Here is a 21,619-nt window from a genome sequence, read left to right as displayed (position 1 = left end):
AACTTTGCAAGGAACAAGAAATAGTGGACAATGATTAATTAGGAACATCAAGATAAAACTATTGTAACTAATTTCAAGCATACATTCGACCTACTTATCAGTCATCATAGGATTAGTCAAGATCAATTTCTGAAAGCAAATTTTATGCCAAGAGAAAAACACTAATTATATTAGAATGCTACAGTTCTATATCATACCTCTTAGTAATCTAAATCAATCCTTGAAGGTGCACAAGAATGAGAGCCAATCACTTGAAATCATAATATGAGTGTCATGAGTTGTTTTAGAGTGCTTGAGGGCTTACTTTGTTGTGTCAATATGATAATTTGGGTTAGCAACAAAACTCTTCAGATATGAGACATAAGACAATGAACACATATTTGACAATTGGGAAGAAGAAGGCCTTGAAAGAGTGTGGCCTCACTTGGACGATTGATAAGTCAATGCAAATGATCAAATATCAATGTGTTTAGGCCCTAAACAAATTTGAGAAACCTTCCAAAGATCCATGCTATCCTGCAACCATAAGAGAGTTAGACTTCAAACAAATTTATGATCATTCAACACACCAAAACCCTATAATGAAAACAATTCAATGAAAATCTAATGCTAGATCCCTTGAAAATGCTTGCAATGGAGTCTAATCAGCGTGGAACTGGAACGTAGCAAGATTGTAACCATTCCAAAGTACTACAGCTAGGGTATGTGATCCCTTCAGGGCTATGTTAGGGCTATTTTGGTAGTCAAGACCCATGGCCAAGCCTAGAAGGCCTCAACACACTTGTGTTTCCCTTTAAGAAAGTAAATATTTTAGTTTTAAACCCAGAAAAGAACACTATATCCACAAAGCCACTTGTAAATACTTTATATGATGAGCTTTGATAGGAGACTTAATATTTTTGCAATGAATTTTCCCTTTAGGGCTAGCGTCCTCAAGGATAGGAGAGACGTTGAGAAGAGGAGGATTGAAATTGATGGATTTGATCCTTAAGGAGTCAGATTAGGCCCTAAAACAACTTCAACTTTGTCAAGGGGGGTAGACGTCTACCTAAAATAGGTGGAATTCCCTCAAAACTTAGTTGTAGAGTTAAGGGAGGATTAGGGTCCTTGATACTTTAATTTGTCCTTCAATTGATAGCCTAGATACCTGCAAAGAACATTAAAATTCAAACCCTTACCTTTATTCCTGTAAGACCCACATTAGAAAACCACAAATGCATACTAGGAAGTAAGGATATATACAAGGGTTAACAATAAAAAATGTTAAAATAATAACTATCTACAAAATATTTACAATATCCACAAAATAATTACATGCAAAAGAAAGTAAATAATTACAAAGGTTAGGATGTATTTACAAATTAAAAAATAAAATACAAGGGCCCCAAAAATATATTTGAAAATATTTACAAATTTATTTATAAGATATCTACACTATTTACAATTATACATTAGCTCTTGTAAGAAGAATAATCTTTAAAGCACAAGAAAAACTGAAAGTAGATAACATAAATTATTTTTATGGATTTATAATATTACTGTCAAAACCCTCCTACATAAAAGTATTCATTAGATGAAGACTTGAAAGCCAAACGTAGTATTATCCCCTCACAGTTCGTGAACTTGGGGTTTCCAAGGGTTGGAGAAACATGTTGCTCAATGCACTTCAAAAAGACAAATTATTAGATCAAAAGGGGTTTGATCCACACAAGAGATCTATAAATATAGAGATACTTTCCAGATTTCGCTAGATCTAGAATGCTTACTCTCGCCCAAAACCTAAAGCGAGATACCTGTGCTAATAGACGTTCTTACTATTGGAAATTGAAATAATAATTATGCAATAACAGTTCAAAGAATATAAATTAAATTCATCCAATACATACCACATATCAATGAGACAAAGACACCATGAATTGAATCCCAAAGTCCTATGATTTTATTACAAGATCTAGTAGAGTCTTGCTCAATACATAAATAAATAAATAAATAAATAATCAACACTATTGAAGTTATAATGAGGAGCTCAAAGGCTTCATTATATAGAAAATTTGTGAGGAATAAACCCCTCCAAGTGGAAAAAACTGCTAGTTGGGTTGATCCTCGTCAAATTAATCTCATCCATCAATCTTCTTTTGAAATAACTCGATCTCCTCTGTCAATGAAATTTTATTTCTTTTATTTTGAGGAAAAAATCGAATTTCTCTTAAAATCCCTTTTTTCCTAGTCCAAAAAATAATATTTTGGACTTTTATCCCCAAAAAATTCAGGTTGACTTAACCACCAACATCCAAGGGGTCAATTTCTCTTAAAAATTATATTTTTCCCTTGGTGGAGGACCTTCAAAATTTAATTCTTTTTTTACTCATGAATTTTTTATGATATTCCACTTGGAGAGAATTTAATTTCTCTCAAATTAACTTTTGACTCAAAATTAATTAATTTTCTGGCTAATTACTTTCTTTTTATTTTTTGTAGAAAAATTAATTAAAAAACTCAAGAGGGGATTAATTATTTTTCCACCCTCAAATACTTTAGCCATGGTGTCTAATTATGAGCAACCATAGACTAAAATATTTTTTACAAAATATTACAATTTAATTCAACCCTTAGAAGAGGAAATACACATTTGACATAGACCCTTAAGACATTACCCAATTCTGCGACAAGACACATGATCTAGTATGAAAAATACATAGACTTGATAAACACTAGGACTCACTTAAGACCTCATCAACGAACTTCACTCTAGATTTGGGGTATATTTGGGAGAAAAACTCTACCGATTATTTGTGTTTACAAACACAGATCATTTGGGGAGGTTAAAAAAATCCTTAGGATGGAACCCTTTAAGAAGAATCATATGCTTACCTAGGTGTTGTTACATGTCTTAATAGTCATACTAGAATAATTTACAATAATTTTGTAGAATTTGAGTTTACGATGATGAAAATGAAGTTGAATGATGACAATGATCTTCGAAAAAAAATTCCACTACTTTGTACCCTGCTTCTTGGATTGTTGACACAAGTGTGGTCAACAAAGCCTTAGTAATCCTGGTAGGAAACCCCCCCTTGAATCAAAGGAGAGCCAATCTAAAGTGAGAGGAAAAGATGTTGAGGTGAAAGTAGGTGATCTTTACAAAAAGGTTTTCCATCAAATTATGCATTGTGAATTGGGGATTTTATAATGTGTACAATTTGGGTGGTAACAAGCCCATTCATAACAAATAGTGGGATGTAGCAAAAGAGAGATGTGTGAGGCTAGAAGAGAAAGTTGTTGATATCTCTTGCAACATGTTCCTCCTCATGGTGTCTCTAATTAGCAGGTTCATAACTTTAGGGAATGATGGTGGCCCTAATTTATAAGTTGGATTATACAAGAAACTAGGAGTTAGTGGAAGATTTGAGAAATAGTAAAAAGAGAGCTTGAGAAAGCGCAACCAAGTTCCAATGTCATTACTCCTTGAAAAAATTACATAAGTGTATTTTGATATCCAAAATATAAGTTAAGAGTAGAAAATTTCATTTGTCTGACTAAAACTAAATAGCCATGCATTAACCTAATGGGAAATCCACATAGAGGTACTTACATTAGAGGGTGTTCCACTAGTAACTAAGTGGGAGGTTTTTAAAGTTTCATTAAGTCCTAGTTCTACCCTATTACATATGTAGAGGAACAATGGATTTGTTGGCATCAATTTATGTTGAACAAATTGTTTCCATTGATGTCAAGGGGCTTATATCATTGATATTGTAAGTATCCAATACATTAAAAAAGACTTTCTCATGAAAAGCTGAAGTCAAAATAAAAAGTGAAATTGTGTGAAAATGGATTAAAGTGAATTTATGTAAAGAAGTCAGTAAGTGAAATGGTGGTTTCAGACCCATGGTATTTGGAAAAGTGAAATAAAAGGGGAATTAATTATTTAATTAATAAACTGATGTTTCTTTTTGAATTAACATGCATTTCATGAAGGCTTATGATAATATATGAAAGGAAAAATTATTGTAAGGAAAGTATGTGTGTGTGAAAATGTAATTTGTGGATTGAACAAGTCATCTTAGAATATTTTTCTACAAGATTTTTCTGAGATGCTTCAAATGGTGGAATTTTGAGCATATTAAGAAGAGATAGAGGAGAACATCTAGTTAAAATATTAGATTTTGGTTCTCTATACTCTCAAAGATATACATTATGGAAGTTAGGATTTGTGATTGATCCTAAAATTTGTCTCAAAAAGGTCATCTCATAATTTTGATTGTCATTTTTTTCGAGATGTTTCAAAGCATGAAATTTGGAGCAAATTGAAAAGGAATTGCAAGGTACATATGATAAAATTTCGTATTCTGGTTCACTATAGTTTCAGAGATATACCCTATGTAAGTTAGGGTTTGTGAATGGTCCATAAATCAATTTTAAACAAGTGATCTTGAAACTTCTACTATAATCCATTTTTTGTGAAGAATCATGCCATGAAATTTTGAGCATATTGAGAAAACATCTCAAGGTACATCTGGTTAAATTTCATATTCTGGTTCACTATAATTTTGGAGATATACCTTGTGGAAGTTAGATTTTGTGAATGGTCCTTAAAGCAATTTCAAAAGAGCAATCATGGAATTTTTGTTATAATTCTTTTTCTAGGACACTTCAGATTGTGAATTTTTCAAAGATGTGATACATATCAAAGTGAGTCGGGTAAAATTTTTAGAATTAGATATAGAGGATTGGACAAGTGGCACACTATAAAAAAATTCTCTTGGGGGGTGGCAAAAAATTAGCAAGTTTTGGCCCAAGGTTACCATAATTTTCACATGTCACATCAAATTTGGTGAAGTGGTGAGCAAATCTAAAAAATAAGCAATCAAATTTGGTGTTCTAGGTAAGTTATTATTTTTGAAGAAACTATATGTAGATTGGTTCCACACAAACAAAGGGATTGGCGCCTCTTGGTAAGTTAGTGCTTAGTAGTGGGGATTGGTGTTTACAAATATTTGGAAGAGTAATTTGGTGCCTACAAATCTTTGTAACGGTAGGTTGGTACCTACAAAGAATTATAAAAAGAAGTTTTGCGGGTTTTTTCAAAATATGTTTCCATGCAAATCTTGTGATCATCGTTTGCAACTAATCAATCTCATATGTGATTGTTTTATTAAGGTTCATGAATGTTTAAACAAGGAAAAATTGTCTTATATTGATTCACCTTTCCTCCCTCTTAGTATAAGTATGTGCTCAACAATTGGTATTAGAGCAGATCCCTTCGAAAGCAATCTAACCACCAAAAGGTAGATCTCATATGAACACATGGATACTCAAAAAGGTTTCTCCACAAACAAAGCTCCATTGTTTGATGGAACAAATTATGCTACTTATTTAATCGTGCTTGGCTTTGACATTTGGCAATTTGTTGTAACTGGTTATAATGCTCCATCAACTCCACCAAAGGATCAAGCTAGAAAGAAGGTCAGTGAAGATAATGCAAAATCCATGAATGTTATCTTGTGTGGTCTACAAAAATCAGAGTTTGTCAAGGTGATTCATTTTGAATCAGAAAAATAAATATAGGACAAAATTCAAAATATCTATGGAGGCAATGAAAAGGTTAAGAAGGCAAAGTTGCAAACTTATAGAAGGAAAATTAAGAGTTTGAAAGTGAAAGGCGAAGAAAATGTTGCAACATGTCTCCTTTTTGTAGAAGAAATTGTCAATATGCCTCGGTGAAAAAAAAGAAGAATCAAGGATTGTACAAAATGTGTTAAGGTCTCCCCATTAAAATTTAATGTGAAAGTTTTACCTATTTAAGAAATGAAGGATCTTGATAAGCCGATATTATATGAATTGCATGGGATTATTGTTAGACCAAAGGTCACATTGAGGCGGGGGGTAGGGGGGTGTGAATTAATGTAATCGAAAACTTATCATTTCAAAACATTTCATCAATAAATAATGATATAGCAGTGTACCAAAACAATTTTGCATCATAACAATAAATGAAACCATGCATCAATAAACCATCATCAGACCAACACAAGGGGACATAAGAATTTATGTGGAAACCCCTACAGGAGAAAGCACAAATTCTTCTTTAAATAATTTAGATAGATTTTCAGGCACCAACCTACTCAAAGCACCTCACCCCAAAGATGTGCAAGCAACTATTTGCAATAAACTATAGCCTGATTGAAGCACCGACCTCAAAAATGTGCAAGCACCTACTTGCAATAGGCTACAACCTAATTTAGGAATCAACCTTGAAAATGTGCAAGCTTCGACATGTTGTAGGTTTCAACTTGATTGAGGCTCCAACCTCAGTGGAGGAACCCACTTACCTCTTCAACCAGTGTGGAACACTTTTCATAATATTTCAAATATGATCGACATGCTCTTCAAAATATGTCTTCAAAACTGATCATGTTGCTATTGTCACAATACTGTCACAACCTGCTCATAACCTGCTCTACTCATTACAAAAATCTCTTCATCAATCTAGTACCGTGAAACATTTCCTTGATCTTGATTTGGTCATACATACACAACATGTTACAACCTGCTCATACACTCTAAAGCATCCCAACACCACGTTTATTGTTGATCTTCAAATTCAAATTTTAAAATTTCTATGTATTGTCGATCTTTATGGTTAAGGACAACAAATAGAGTCTTTCATTGAAAATTTGAAACTCTATGAGCCTTCCATGTTGGATCAAGAAAATCAAGAGTAGGTCTTGACTCCTATGTACCATAGAGGACATAACACTAGAAGCTTAGTTATAGTTGGAAAAGATACAGGTTTTCAGAAGAATTTAGTACAAGAAGACAAGGGAAACATGATGTTTGGTAAACTGAGTTGAAAGGACTACCTCTAGGAAAGAAAAAAAATACTCAAAGAAGAAGAAAGAGGAAAATTTTCATCACCTCATTTAATAATCTTTTGGGGACTAAAAAACTCCCTAAATGGGGAGGTATGATTCAGAATGGATCATTATATAATTTTCATCTATCTAGATGTTTTTGGGAGGAAAATTTGGGGAGAATGGCTTGCAAGGCCTAGTTTGGAGATTCGGGGTTTAGAACCTTCTAGAGCCACATTGAAGCATCAAATGACACCTCTTGGAGTCAAAAATTTGTGAGAGTAGTTATATAGCTTCAACGTTTTTGTACACACTAATCTCTTTCCAATAATGCAAAAATAATTTCAATTAGAGCTCATATGCGAAAGTTAGGCCTCTCAAAAATTGACCCACCTTGTTGACCACCATGGTACCAAGTGGATGCCAGTTTAATCCCCATTACTCACACATGTGGGTCTAGCCACATGTGGACTTTCAAGAAAATTTTATAAGGTCCAAAACCTAACACTATTTGAGGGTTGAGGCATGCAAATACACTAACCTTAGATTATTGTTAGGCTATGTTAAATATTGAGTTGCTAGTAGGAGGGGATTCCAATATTTTAACATTTTACTTATTCCATAGTTGCACAGAGCATCTAGGAGTGGAATTGAAGAGCATAACAATGGGGGAAGAAGATTTTGTACCATCTATTTAGGCCATGGTATCAAAGACAACTCCATAGTGAATGTCCCTTTCTTTGAAATTTACATTCTCATAATTGAAGAAAAGAAAACAGAGAATAGGCTTCACCTTCTAGTTTGATTTTCTCCCGTTTTGGGTTTCCTAGGATATATTTTGTGTTGATAGCATGTTCACTTGATTTTTATTTCATTTTTGTATTTAAGTTATTTTCATAAATTTGAGCAATAAGCTAGCAATAATAAATCTAAGATCTAAATAAATAAACCTACATAATAAAAGATTTTATCATAATATAAGATATGTTGTAATGAACTATTCCAGTAAAATATCCTTGTTGATTTACAATCAAACACACTTGATAAATGGATGGGTTTATCATTTTGTTAAGTCCCTTTTCTTATGCTGTTGCTATAGTAGGATTTTTCTAGGCAATTTAAATTTATGATGTAGCATTTGCTAGACATTAGCTAGGGGAATGTGTTTCATGATGTTAATACCTATGGATATATTATTTCCTAAGTTTAAGTTAGAAAGGGGGGTACTACATATAATTTGATGGTGATGTTACCTTTTACTAAGGTTGGATAATGAATTTTAATGTAATAATCTCTTGATGATGGTGCACCTTAGGTTTGGTTTTATGTTTTGTTGTTATCATTGATGGATTTTATTGGTGAGAACATCTTTTATTTACATGGTAAAACACTTGATTAGAGTGTAGCCTCTATTGACACACATGTTCATGGTGATTTAATCAATTGGTGACTCTCTGAAGAGGAACTATGGTTTTATTTCAATGTTAACCTTTGCACACATGTTGAGGTTGATTTAACTATTCAATGGTTAAATGAATCTAGTTTATCCATATTAAAGTTACCGATTGGGCATCCTACTTCATTGAATTCATTTTCACACTTTAAGGTGTTAGTTGGATTTGGTTGAGGATTTCTAGTGATGCGCGCCCTTCTTGGCCACATTTACAAGGCATGCTTTTATTGTTTTTTAGAGAAGTTGACACACTTCTGTAGGACACATTGTCGTGGATTGGTTAGACATCTTTATGACATGGCATATGGAGTAATCTTTTATTATTTGAGGCCTAAACACTATTGGCACATTCTCTTAGGACACAGTTCATTTGTGGCTTGTTGAGGTAGCTACATGGCACACTTTTCTAGGGTGCACCTCTCCTAGGTATTCTCTCATATTTTTTGCAAGGTTGTTTCAGCTACACTTGCCATCATTTGTCTTTCATTGGAGAGTGCCCTCACGTCTTTAACTTGTCATATCTATTATTTTATTAGAGGGCTTTTATGGAAGGATGAGTTACGTACATGGAGGGCCAAACTATTAGAGGACTTTTATGAAAGGATGAGTTACATACATGGAGGGCTAAACATGTGGCTTTTGCATGCATTTACTTAGTCCTATTACTATTTTTGAGCATGCATTTACCTTAAAATATATTCACATGTAAGTTCTTGCCCTTTAGTGGTCAATTTGATGATGAGTAAGATAAAAAATGATTTTTTCGCAATGTTTCTATTTATTATTTTTAAATCTCTCTCTCCTTTTTTCTTTCTTCTTTGTGTCTAGGCTAAGCCTAGGCCAGGGCCAACCCCTATATTGGATAGAAGAAGTATTGATCACCCACAATCAGATGCTTATCACTAGGATTGTGCAAGGCTCAGTGAAACCTTGACGTTTCTTGGGAAGGTTTTAATTCTCCCAAAGTGACTTCCATCCTCAACCCCTCCCCATGAGGTTTGACCTTGTGACCTATAAAGACTAAACCCCACACAAACCAAATAGTCTACACCTCATGAGTATATCTCTCTACTGTATTTAAAATAAAATAAAAAATCAAATTAATAATTAACAAAAAAAACCTATAAAAAAATAGATGAAAATGTCATAAAATTGGATTTCAACCTGAACCATTCCTTTCCTCTCAACCACTTGAAGGGCACCTAATTGACATCTTTATGCTATATATGATTATGTTTATCCATTTAAAATCTCTTATTTTGATTCATACCAACACTCCCCTCTTTTCACCTTTTCTGACTTTCAAAGTTTTTCTTTCCACCATTTTGTGACTTTCAAACTTTATGCCGTGTAAGCAATTTGGTCGTTGTTATATAATGTACGCGCATTTTCCTGTCCATTATGTAGTTCTTCCTGAAATAATTTAATGAATTTCTTTATGATACATTGCAGACTGTTCCAAAAGCATTTGTTTATCGTTGGATGCCGAAAGAAAAGGTGAAAGGCTCGTTTAAATTAAGACTTCTGTATAGGAAGAAAAGTTGGGAGGTTACGTTTAAACCGTATAAGAGATCTTCTGCATTTTTGTCGAGAGGCTTTGTTGTTAGCAATGGGCTGAGGAGAGGAGATAAATGTGTTTTTAAGCTGGTAAGTGAGCTACAGTACATATTTGAGGTCCATGTCATTAAGCATGGACGCCATGACAACTGTGGACGTACACAAAATAAAAGAAATGTGACCACTGCACATGAGAACCTGTGCCACATGAGAAGGTGAAGCCATCTGTGGTAAACCCAAATCATTCCATGGTTGAGTCCGTGGTAGGTAATGGAAGTCACAGTCCAGTTCAGGTTGCTTGTACTACCAAACTTGAAGTTATCCAAATAGACTACTCAGTTTGAGGAGGCCAGGTTGAAAATTTTATTTTTGTTTAAAGTGTGTTTATTTTTGTACTACCAATTTAATTCAAGGCCGGTTTCCTCACATTTACCAAACGCTTCTGCACAATTTAATTTTACTGGTTATCTTTCTTATAAATGAAATCGCCCATACGTTTGTATGTTATCGATTATCTGTCATGCATGTCAAGTCACTGTGACTGTGTTGTGTTGCTTATGGTGAATATTTTTTTTTTTTTAATCTATAGATATTGTATTTGGATAGAACTGAGCATTTTTTAATCAAACTGTCTTTAGAAATGGGGTAATGATATGAGTTTTACAGTTTTATTTATGGTGATAAATGTGTTTATGATTTGTAAATAGTTTACTTAAAAGTTTTATGGTTTTTTTTGGGCTACTAGCTCTAATGTTGGATAGAAAGATGATCATACATTTATGTTTCATGAGACAATTTTAACCCTCATAGATGGCTTTTACTCTCAACTCTTCTTTGTGAATTTTGAATCTGTAACCTAATAAAGACAGAACCCCACACATCCAGACTGGTCTACACATCATGAGTTCATAATTTTATATATGTTAACAAATTTTTTTTTTATGATATGTAAATTGTAGAATATTAAGTACTTTCCCATTATTAACATAATCTTTTTAGGTTGGTTATTAGAACTGATTGTTTTAGGAATCTAGTTAAATGTTAAAAGTTTGAACAACTAGTATATTTATATCACAATCAATTAACTAACTCTTATATTAATGGAACTTAGCATTTATTTGTAGTTATCTGTCTCAATAATTCACATCAAAAAAGTCAAACATTATATTAATAGGAGTTACTATCTCCCAGTCGCTACTTGCATTGATATATACATTGGAATTTATATAAAAATGATTGTTGAGAGCATTAACTGTAATATTTCGAAAATGCAATAACAGTGATAAACAAAGCAAAATACCCATACAACACATAAATATTTAGACAACAATTAAACACCCATAATTTGCACCAAAACTGTGTCAAACTGAGTCATTTTATTATCAATAAGAGAGTATAATACATGGAATGTGTGCACTTGGGCTTGCCAAAGAAATCTAAACAATCCTAGGTCAGAAAAGATGCTACTAGGATGCAAGGAAATACTTCTCCTCAATGTGTTGTGTTGGCCCTGAAAATTCTACAACTGTTGGCTACAAGAAACCCATGTTTGAGCCTGCAAAAGTGCTCATAAATTACGCCAAATTAATCTGGAGCTCTCCACCATAAACCCAAAAAAACCCAGAAAGGGTCTGGCCAAATTTTATCGACCACCCTTCAACCAAATTTAAGCTCACTCCTCCCAACTCGTTGTCAAATAATTATGTTGTTTGGGGCACCAAAACTCCAAAAATTCTACAAAATTAGGAGCAGACTCCTTAATTCTATTCCAACAAAACCTAGAAATTTTTTGGGTTAATTCTGACCTCCCGACATTACCCAAGTTTGGTTATTCGTCATTCTCTACTGGTTCTACATCCCCCTCAAGCTACTGCTGCAAATCTGGCCCTGTTTCCTCCCCCAAATGGATGTAGAATTTTCTGCAAATTACTCTCGAAGGATAAGAGGGAAACTCCTTCCACAACCTTGCACAACTAAGTTAGCAAGAACTCCATGAAATTTTTCCCAACAAAAGGGAGTGCAGGCCCTAGGAATGTTGAATTTGGTTCTCACCAAAGCAACAATCTCCTACCCTGAAACTCTCCACAAAATCTGGTCTAATATGAAGGGACTTGCCCCTAAATTCTCTAGATGAATTTTCCCTTGAAGACCCCTCAACCAAGGAAATTGATTTCTTCCACTACATCATCTTGGAAGTTCGTATTGGTTGAATTGTGGCTGGAAATGACCCACAAACTCCAGCAATCTCCTCTCTAATAAGATTTGAAATTCTCTCCCAGGGTGACACTCGAAGTTCACCGAAGGTATAGGAGGAAAGCCCCTTGAAAATTCCTTGTGCTAAACAACACTTGTTTACTTGGCTAAACAACTCAAGGAAACTTGTGTTCAAAAGTTAGATTGTCAAAAGATACCAAATGGGGATCTCTTTTCCTTAACTATAAAAGTTGGTCCTCTCTCTCTTGGTGGACCCCATTTTCTAGTCTTGCACGCCTTTTCTTTCCCTATCTTCCTTTAAATGTGTGAATTATCCCCAATGGTCGAATTGCCTCTTTTTCGTAGTCCCCACATTCCACCAAGGCTGAAATTTCTCCTATTCTATGGAGTCCTCATGCCTCCCATATCAAAATCGCCTCCAATGCCTAAGTTTCAAAATTGTGCTATGCTTAGCACCACCCATAAAATCTCTACTAACCTCAGATAGAAAAATCGAAATTGGGGACATTACAGTCGTCCCCACCAAAAATTGTTTGTCCTCAAGCAATGCTCGAACAAGATATCTCTCCCTATTGACCCAATTATCACCACAAGAAATAATGTGGTCCCAAGTATGCCACTAAGCCACTCCTGATCCATGTGCTAAACTATCATAAAGGAGTCCCCATATACTAAGGACCCAAGTCATCCTACTCAATGTGAAACACCCCTTGCTCCATGCGCAGACCCAAGGTGTAGGGTTGTGAGAGTCCTCCCACCCCCTATTGATAATCATAGTCCTTCGATGTTTCCAAATCCCTGTCAACTCCTTGGAAGGTTGTCTCATTGGAAAATCACTCCTGGGTACCTCAAGATGGAGCTCCTGAAGATACAACCCAAGTCCCATAAAATAGATCCCTCGTCATGATGTGTCAAACATGACCATCTCCTGTCGAGCATATAGCCACCCAAGTGAGGTGTTATCCTATCTCAACTGGTCCCTGGTGTTAGCGCTTGAGATTTCACCCTAGGCTGAGGAAGGTAAACCTTCAAGGCAACATCAAACCATTTCACCTCGTAGCTAGCCCTACGAGGTATGAGAAGGCTCTCTCGGGTCAGATTTGATAGATCTTTCAATATGATTAGGCTGACCAATTAAGAATAAAGATTTTAGGCTAGTAAATTGATAAGGGGGGTTGATTTAATGACTTTTGGGGTTTTTTAATGGAATGACGGGGCTTTTCTGGGCTGCATGGGCAAAATCACAGCTTCAAACAGAGAAATATAATGACTACACAGGTTATCAACTGAGGCAAGGTAGGCATGCAATTTAACACCAAATCTGGTTTCAAATGGGATGGCAAGACTGGTGAGGAGCTAAGGAGGGCAAATAATACTTCGAATCCTCCTTAAACAGAAGAAAACATAGAATTGAACAAACTTATAGGAGGAGCATATAATACTATGAATTCCTACCTAATCACTTCATTTGCTCAAATAGATATGATCATGAGGTGAATGAAACAAAACAGTTTACATATGAGACAAAGGGAAAAACTTATGCTAAATCAACATACCACATGAATCTCAGCAAACAGAGCTGTGAAATTCCATTAAATTCTCTGTCATAAAACTGTACAATAAAAAGCTCTCTGCTTCTCCAGCAGCTCCCAGCGCTCAGAAAAACTCCTCTCTCTCTCTCTTTCCATCTAACTCAAAATGAATACAATAATAAAATCAAACTGCTGCCCAAAAACAGTGGCGCTGTTTTAACTGTCATTACAAAAAGTAGGAAAGGGGCGTTCATCTATTCTAAACATGGAACAGCATTCCTCTACATCTTTTGATAATTGGCCATTTAAGCGATACATCTGGAGCGCAGATCTCCATAGAACCAGGATTAGAAATCTTAAACCAAATCGCAATTTTTGGATGTGATAGATAGCCCCGATTTAAGTTCGGTTTGCCAAGTCACATTTGCCAATACAACGGATTTCAAACTAATATTCCACCGATTCGGCTTATAGTAACAACTAAACCGAGAGCAGTTTACATGGCTGCATTCAATAGCTCCACCTTCCAAGCGCCACATCGCCTTCGATCCCACAAAAATCTCCAAAGAATCCCAACAATCTTTGGCGAAAATCACAGAACAAACTCCTGTCTGCCGCAGGTTCCCCATGATCTGGAACTCATCATCTGTTTACATTTGAAAGTGACTTTCTGTGCAGAGGAGGGGCGCTACTTCATCTGTAGCAGGCATACCATCTAATGGCAATAGAATTTGGCTGCCGGGATAGCCGGTCAACATCATCAATACCGACAACATCAATTTTATTATAAACATAAACACATTTGATATATTTCCGGTTCCCTTCAATGACATCGATGAGATCATCAACAGTGGCATTAAACAATACCTCAGCATTGTGGATCTTGTACTCATGTAATATTTGATAACAAAGTTTTTCGTCAACATGTGTTAATGCCATTGTGCTGTTGAAGGAAATGCCACCAGTCTTTTTCCTCTTTGAAATATATCTGAGGAGGCCTCTTGTTTAAGCGCAAGCCCACTGCTTCCAATTCCCTTGTTAAAATTTGTCGATGACCCTCACTTTTAGATGCATCAAGAACCATTAACACTAGATCTGAAGACTTTGCAACCGCAATCACCTGTCGACCACGACCCTTGCCTTCAGAAGCACCTTCAATGATTTCAGGAAGATCAAGAAGTTGTATCTTAGCATCATTGTAGTGTATGACACCAGGAATACAAGTAAGTGTTGTGAACTCATATGATGCTGCTTCTGAGAGAGTTCCAGTGAGTAAAGTAAGAAGTGTTGATTTCCCCACACTCGGTAATCCTATCAGAGCAACACGACCATGACCATATTTTGTGACTTCAAAACCATCACCAGCACCACTAGAACCCTTCGGTGGCTCCAATAGCTGTGTCCTCAGCTTCGCTATCTTAGCTTTAAGCTGCCCGAGATGGTATTCTGTAGCTTTGTTCTTTTGTGTCCGTGCCATCTCGAATTCTATTTCCTTTATCTTCTCTATGATACCCATTGTGCCTGATCTTTCCTGTTCAGACTAAGAAGCTGAAAATTCAGAGATCCCAATGACACATCTGTACAATACGTATATCCTCTGTCTCTAACGCCAATATTGAGACCATCTATGAATTGTCTCCACCATTTGGGGGAATAAGGCGCTGACACTCTCATTGATAAGGGTCTGGAAGAACTGTATTGCATCCTCATCATCCAAATCCAAACGGAACTTTTCTTGAAGCTTAAGAATCCCTCTCTCCGGATCAGATGCAATAGCAGGAACGCTTGCTCCAGCCATTGCTTCTACCATTTCCTTGCCCAGTTTCATTGGTGGTGGAAACGGTTTAGGACCTTTACCCAGAATGTAGCCAAAGTCAACATGAAAGAGTCTTCCATTATCCCTCAAAAGAAGATTATCAAGATGCCTTCAACCGCTTAGTCTTTTAGAGAAGGCAAGGCAAGTATCTCCATAGCCAGTTGAAATAATGAGCAACCCATTTGTTGGCAGTGCAGTGAAAAGGTTTCTAAACCTCTTGTCCATGTGCTGCAAGATTGCCTGCAATTCTGATGAAACTTCATGGCCAAAGGTCTTTTTTGTGCTTTTGGCAAGTTTGTCACTACAGGTTGTCAATGCTATCATTTCTGCAGCTTGTGCATTCAAAGTTTGAGCATTTCTTATTTGGTTTTCATAATATGAATTAATTTTGAAAACTGAGTCCAAACAAAATCCACATGTTCATTTTTCACCTCTTTTATGGCCTTGGAAGGTGCATCATCATCTGGCAGAGACAAGATGGCATTACATGAGCCAAGGGCATAGCGTTGTAAAACTTCCTTCTGATCAATAAGTGAACATCTCCTGCCATGATCGCTCAACAATGAAACTAATTTTTGATGAGAACCACATGGAGGATTTCCAAATGCTGGCCCATTCTGAATCTTCAGTAGTGCTAGATCCATTGCAGCTCTTGCATCTTCAATACTGTTGTGACCATTTTCAGATTGTTGAATCTCTCTGTTCAAAAACTTTTTTGCAATGATTCGTAAAGCCGGCTTAAAATGTGTGCCACGGGGATGTTTGTACAAGAGGGCTGTATCTATTACAAGATTGTGAATAACCTTCAATGCTAAAAGGTCGTTCTCCAATAAATGCCCAACAAGAACAGTTTCTCTGGAAACCAGGTTCAGAAATTCTTCCTGAATATCTTGAATTGTGGTTGTAACTGTGGTCATAATTTCACCCGTTATCCCTTTTGCTGCATGTCAGATTTGGAACCCAAGAAGCCGACCCAACAACATTACATGAAATGTTTACAGTTTCAATTCGGTCATCACCTTTGCTGTGGTTTCCAACAAACTTGGATATATTATGTTGACCATGGTATCTAAGATCTCATCTTGATAGGATGAAGAACCACCAGAAACAATACTTTCGTTATTTCTCAGAGCAAAGTGTAAGCAAGGCGCTTCAAAACAAAGGCCTTTGCAGCACTGTGAGAAGTTGAACTGGATTTAATGGAGGCCTCCAAGAGAGGATAACAACAAGAAAGGCAGCATAATATACAGAAATAAATTGCCAGACTTTGGTTGCTGATAATGTTTCAAATTGTGCTTGTGCAGGGCTAGGAGCTTTGAAGTTTGCTGCTGTCTTAAGAAGAGCTGAAGATAAATTACATAATCTGAAAAGCAACATTAATGATTTCTTCTTCAAAACCCTGTTTTGAAGAAGAATCAATCTCTGGTATAAGACAGAGTCTAACATCGGCTCCATTTGGGATGGCAGCTGCAGCTCCGTGGAGGTGCCAAGAACCGCAGAACTTTGGGAGAGCAGACCGTGCCTCCACCATTGGGCAATGGAGTCATCATCAACAAATCAACACAGCTGAAGGCTTATTTTCACACTGAAACTGAACTCGAACAAACTTCAAGCCAACTGAAACAAGATGCTGCCCTTGTGGCTGCTTATTTATTTACAAAACCTACTCTAATATGCTGTACAAAGAATAGATCAAGTAATGCTAAAATGCCAAATTAACCACTCGAGTAAACCTGGAAATGAAGCCGCTTGAGAATGCTGCCACGAAGTCACAGATGCAGTTGCTGGCAGCCCTTCATGCTCATAATGATCCTGGTCACCGAGAAGACAGCCCGATCGGTCAATCAAGCTGAAAAATGTGTCCATGTATACCGCAATAGGATCACGGAAGCCGGACTCTGTTGGCTGCCCCAACTCTGCGATACATATTTCCAGCTGCACATTGTCAATGTATACCTCTACAGGCAAATCTGCGATTGCTTGTTGTGAAGGAAGAAGGATTTCCAAGAACTTTTTAGGGTCTTGGAAAGCATAAGAGTGGATCTGCTCATCGAGATACTGAATCTCATTTTCAACTCTTTCAACAACTAACTCACAAAATCTAGTTTTGCCTTCAAGATGAAGCTTCGGAGATTTCAAACATTGAAAGAAAATACTGAAAAATTCTTCATTAGTTTCAATATCCGCTAACAACTCTCTAACGCCATCTAGAGCTTCACAAAGTGCAGGGTCTGCCACATACCCTACCATTGCATGAACAGATCAACAGGCACTGGAATGTCTGATCGAATTGGAGTCGCCAGGTGAATGATTCAGCCTGCATAAGTGTCTGACTGCTGTCCACCATCAGCATCAGATCTGAATTTGATACATGTACTGGGGTAAAATGCAATCGAAGTGGTCGTATTCACAAGCTCACGGAGATTGACTGAAGCAGCGTTTATCTACTAACGCTGATGTAAAACAAGAGCGTTTTCGAAGGCTTCTGGCGTGACTTCAGGCTCCGTCTAAGACTTGCGAAACTCACACATCAACACACAAACAAGTTTGTTCTCCCCAGTATGGTCGCCAATATGTTAGCGCTTGAGATTTCACCCTAGGCTGAGGAAGGTAAACCTTCAAGGCAACATCAAACCATTTCACCTCGTAGCTAGCCCTACGAGGTATGAGAAGGCTCTCTCGGGTCAGATTTGATAGATCTTTCAATATGATTAGGCTGACCAATTAAGAATAAAGATTTTAGGCTAGTAAAGTGATAAGGGGGGTTGATTTAATGACTTTTGGGGTTTTTTAATGGAATGACGGGGCTTTTCTGGGCTGCATGGGCAAAATCACAGCTTCAAACAGAGAAATATAATGACTACACAGGTTATCAACTGAGGCAAGGTAGGCATGCAATTTAACACCAAATCTGGTTTCAAATGGGATGGCAAGACTGGTGAGGAGCTAAGGAGGGCAAATAATACTTCGAATCCTCCTTAAACAGAAGAAAACATAGAATTGAACAAACTTATAGGAGGAGCATATAATACTATGAATTCCTACCTAATCACTTCATTTGCTCAAATAGATATGATCATGAGGTGAATGAAACAAAACAGTTTACATATGAGACAAAGGGAAAAACTTATGCTAAATCAACATACCACATGAATCTCAGCAAACAGAGCTGTGAAATTCCATTAAATTCTCTGTCATAAAACTGTACAATAAAAAGCTCTCTGCTTCTCCAGCGGCTCCCAGCGCTCAGAAAAACTCCTCTCTCTCTCTCTTTCCATCTAACTCAAAATGAATACAATAATAAAATCAAACTGCTGCCCAAAAACAGTGGCGCTGTTTTAACTGTCATTACAAAAAGTAGGAAAGGGGCGTTCATCTATTCTAAACATGGAACAACATTCCTCTACATCTTTTGATAATTGGCCATTTAAGCGATACATCTGGAGCGCAGATCTCCATAGAACCAGGATTAGAAATCTTAAACCAAATCGCAATTTTTGGATGTGATAGATAGCCCCGATTTAAGTTCGGTTTGCCAAGTCACATTTGCCAATACAACGGATTTCAAACTAATATTCCACCGATTCGGCTTATAGTAACAACTAAACCGAGAGCAGTTTACATGGCTGCATTCAATAGCTCCACCTTCCAAGCGCCACATCGCCTTCGATCCCACAAAAATCTCCAAAGAATCCCAACAATCTTTGGCGAAAATCACAGAACAAACTCCTGTCTGCCGCAGGTTCCCCATGATCTGGAACTCATCATCTGTTTACATTTGAAAGTGACTTTCTGTGCAGAGGAGGGGCGCTACTTCATCTGTAGCAGGCATACCATCTAATGGCAATAGAATTTGGCTGCCGGGATAGCCGGTCAACATCATCAATACCGACAACATCAATTTTATTATAAACATAAACACATTTGATATATTTCCGGTTCCCTTCAATGACATCGATGAGATCATCAACAGTGGCATTAAACAATACCTCAGCATTGTGGATCTTGTACTCATGTAATATTTGATAACAAAGTTTTTCGTCAACATGTGTTAATGCCATTGTGCTGTTGAAGGAAATGCCACCAGTCTTTTTCCTCTTTGAAATATATCTGAGGAGGCCTCTTGTTTAAGCGCAAGCCCACTGCTTCCAATTCCCTTGTTAAAATTTGTCGATGACCCTCACTTTTAGATGCATCAAGAACCATTAACACTAGATCTGAAGACTTTGCAACCGCAATCACCTGTCGACCACGACCCTTGCCTTCAGAAGCACCTTCAATGATTTCAGGAAGATCAAGAAGTTGTATCTTAGCATCATTGTAGTGTATGACACCAGGAATACAAGTAAGTGTTGTGAACTCATATGATGCTACTTCTGAGAGAGTTCCAGTGAGTAAAGTAAGAAGTGTTGATTTCCCCACACTCGGTAATCCTATCAGAGCAACACGACCATGACCATATTTTGTGACTTCAAAACCATCACCAGCACCACTAGAACCCTTCGGTGGCTCCAATAGCTGTGTCCTCAGCTTCGCTATCTTAGCTTTAAGCTGCCCGAGATGGTATTCTGTAGCTTTGTTCTTTTGTGTCCGTGCCATCTCGAATTCTATTTCCTTTATCTTCTCTATGATACCCATTGTGCCTAATCTTTCCTGTTCAGACTAAGAAGCTGAAAATTCAGAGATCCCAGTGACACATCTGTACAATACGTATATCCTCTGTCTCTAACGCCAATATTGAGACCATCTATGAATTGTCTCCACCATTTGGGGGAATAAGGCGCTGACACTCTCATTGATAAGGGTCTGGAAGAACTGTATTGCATCCTCATCATCCAAATCCAAACGGAACTTTTCTTGAAGCTTAAGAATCCCTTTCTCCGGATCAGATGCAATAGCAGGAACGCTTGCTCCAGCCATTGCTTCTACCATTTCCTTGCCCAGTTTCATTGGTGGTGGAAACGGTTTAGGATCTTTACCCAGAATGTAGCCAAAGTCAACATGAAAGAGTCTTCCATTATCCCTCAAAAGAAGATTATCAAGATGCCTTCAACCGCTTAGTCTTTTAGAGAAGGCAAGGCAAGTATCTCCATAGCCAGTTGAAATAATGAGCAACCCATTTGTTGGCAGTGCAGTGAAAAGGTTTCTAAACCTCTTGTCCATGTGCTGCAAGATTGCCTGCAATTCTGATGAAACTTCATGGCCAAAGGTCTTTTTTGTGCTTTTGGCAAGTTTGTCACTACAGGTTGTCAATGCTATCATTTCTGCAGCTTGTGCATTCAAAGTTTGAGCATTTCTTATTTGGTTTTCATAATATGAATTAATTTTTGAAAACTGAGTCCAAACAAAATCCACATGTTCATTTTTCACCTCTTTTATGGCCTTGGAAGGTGCATCATCATCTGGCAGAGACAAGATGGCATTACATGAGCCAAGGGCATAGCGTTGTAAAACTTCCTTCTGATCAATAAGTGAACATCTCCTGCCATGATCGCTCAACAATGAAACTAATTTTTGATGAGAACCACATGGAGGATTTCCAAATGCTGGCCCATTCTGAATCTTCAGTAGTGCTAGATCCATTGCAGCTCTTGCATCTTCAATACTGTTGTGACCATTTTCAGATTGTTGAATCTCTCTGTTCAAAAACTTTTTTGCAATGATTCGTAAAGCCGGCTTAAAATGTGTGCCACGGGGATGTTTGTACAAGAGGGCTGTATCTATTACAAGATTGTGAATAACCTTCAATGCTAAAAGGTCGTTCTCCAATAAATGCCCAACAAGAACAGTTTCTCTGGAAACCAGGTTCAAAAATTCTTCCTGAATATCTTGAATTGTGGTTGTAACTGTGGTCATAATTTCACCCGTTATCCCTTTTGCTGCATGTCAGATTTGGAACCCAAGAAGCCGACCCAACAACATTACATGAAATGTTTACAGTTTCAATTCGGTCATCACCTTTGCTGTGGTTTCCAACAAACTTGGATATATTATGTTGACCATGGTATCTAAGATCTCATCTTGATAGGATGAAGAACCACCAGAAACAATACTTTCGTTATTTCTCAGAGCAAAGTGTAAGCAAGGCGCTTCAAAACAAAGGCCTTTGCAGCACTGTGAGAAGTTGAACTGGATTTAATGGAGGCCTCCAAGAGAGGATAACAACAAGAAAGGCAGCATAATATACAGAAAT

At 36.9% G+C, this 21,619-nt stretch overlaps 1 protein-coding gene and 3 pseudogenes across 1 annotated transcript; all 4 read right to left on the bottom strand.

Annotated features, from left to right (window-relative positions):
• Positions 1-14,303: 14,303 nt before the first annotated feature.
• LOC149204467 (developmentally-regulated G protein 1 pseudogene) lies at positions 14,304-15,136 on the bottom strand (annotated as a pseudogene).
• Positions 15,137-15,785: 649 nt separating this feature from the next.
• LOC149204466 (small RNA degrading nuclease 5-like) lies at positions 15,786-16,343 on the bottom strand. Its single transcript, XM_089397131.1, has one exon. The coding sequence runs from the start codon at positions 16,341-16,343 to the stop codon at positions 15,786-15,788; it is 558 nt and encodes a 185-aa protein (XP_089253257.1).
• A 2,898-nt stretch (positions 16,344-19,241) lies between these two features.
• LOC149204465 (developmentally-regulated G protein 1 pseudogene) lies at positions 19,242-20,064 on the bottom strand (annotated as a pseudogene).
• Positions 20,065-20,475: 411 nt separating this feature from the next.
• On the bottom strand, positions 20,476-21,282 carry LOC149204464 (small RNA degrading nuclease 5 pseudogene; annotated as a pseudogene).
• Positions 21,283-21,619: the final 337 nt, after the last annotated feature.

This window comes from Pinus tabuliformis, chromosome 1_2, assembly GCF_031772625.1.
Source record: "Pinus tabuliformis cultivar Carrire ecotype Pingquan chromosome 1_2, CPIR1, whole genome shotgun sequence".
NCBI classification, from domain to species: domain Eukaryota; kingdom Viridiplantae; phylum Streptophyta; class Pinopsida; order Pinales; family Pinaceae; genus Pinus; species Pinus tabuliformis.
This window is presented reverse-complemented; position numbering and strand designations above follow the sequence as displayed.

Excerpts from the sequence above, each read along its gene's own strand:
- LOC149204466 (XM_089397131.1), bottom strand. The coding sequence starts at position 16,343 with ATGACCACAGTTACAACCACAATTCAAGATATTCAGGAAGAATTTCTG.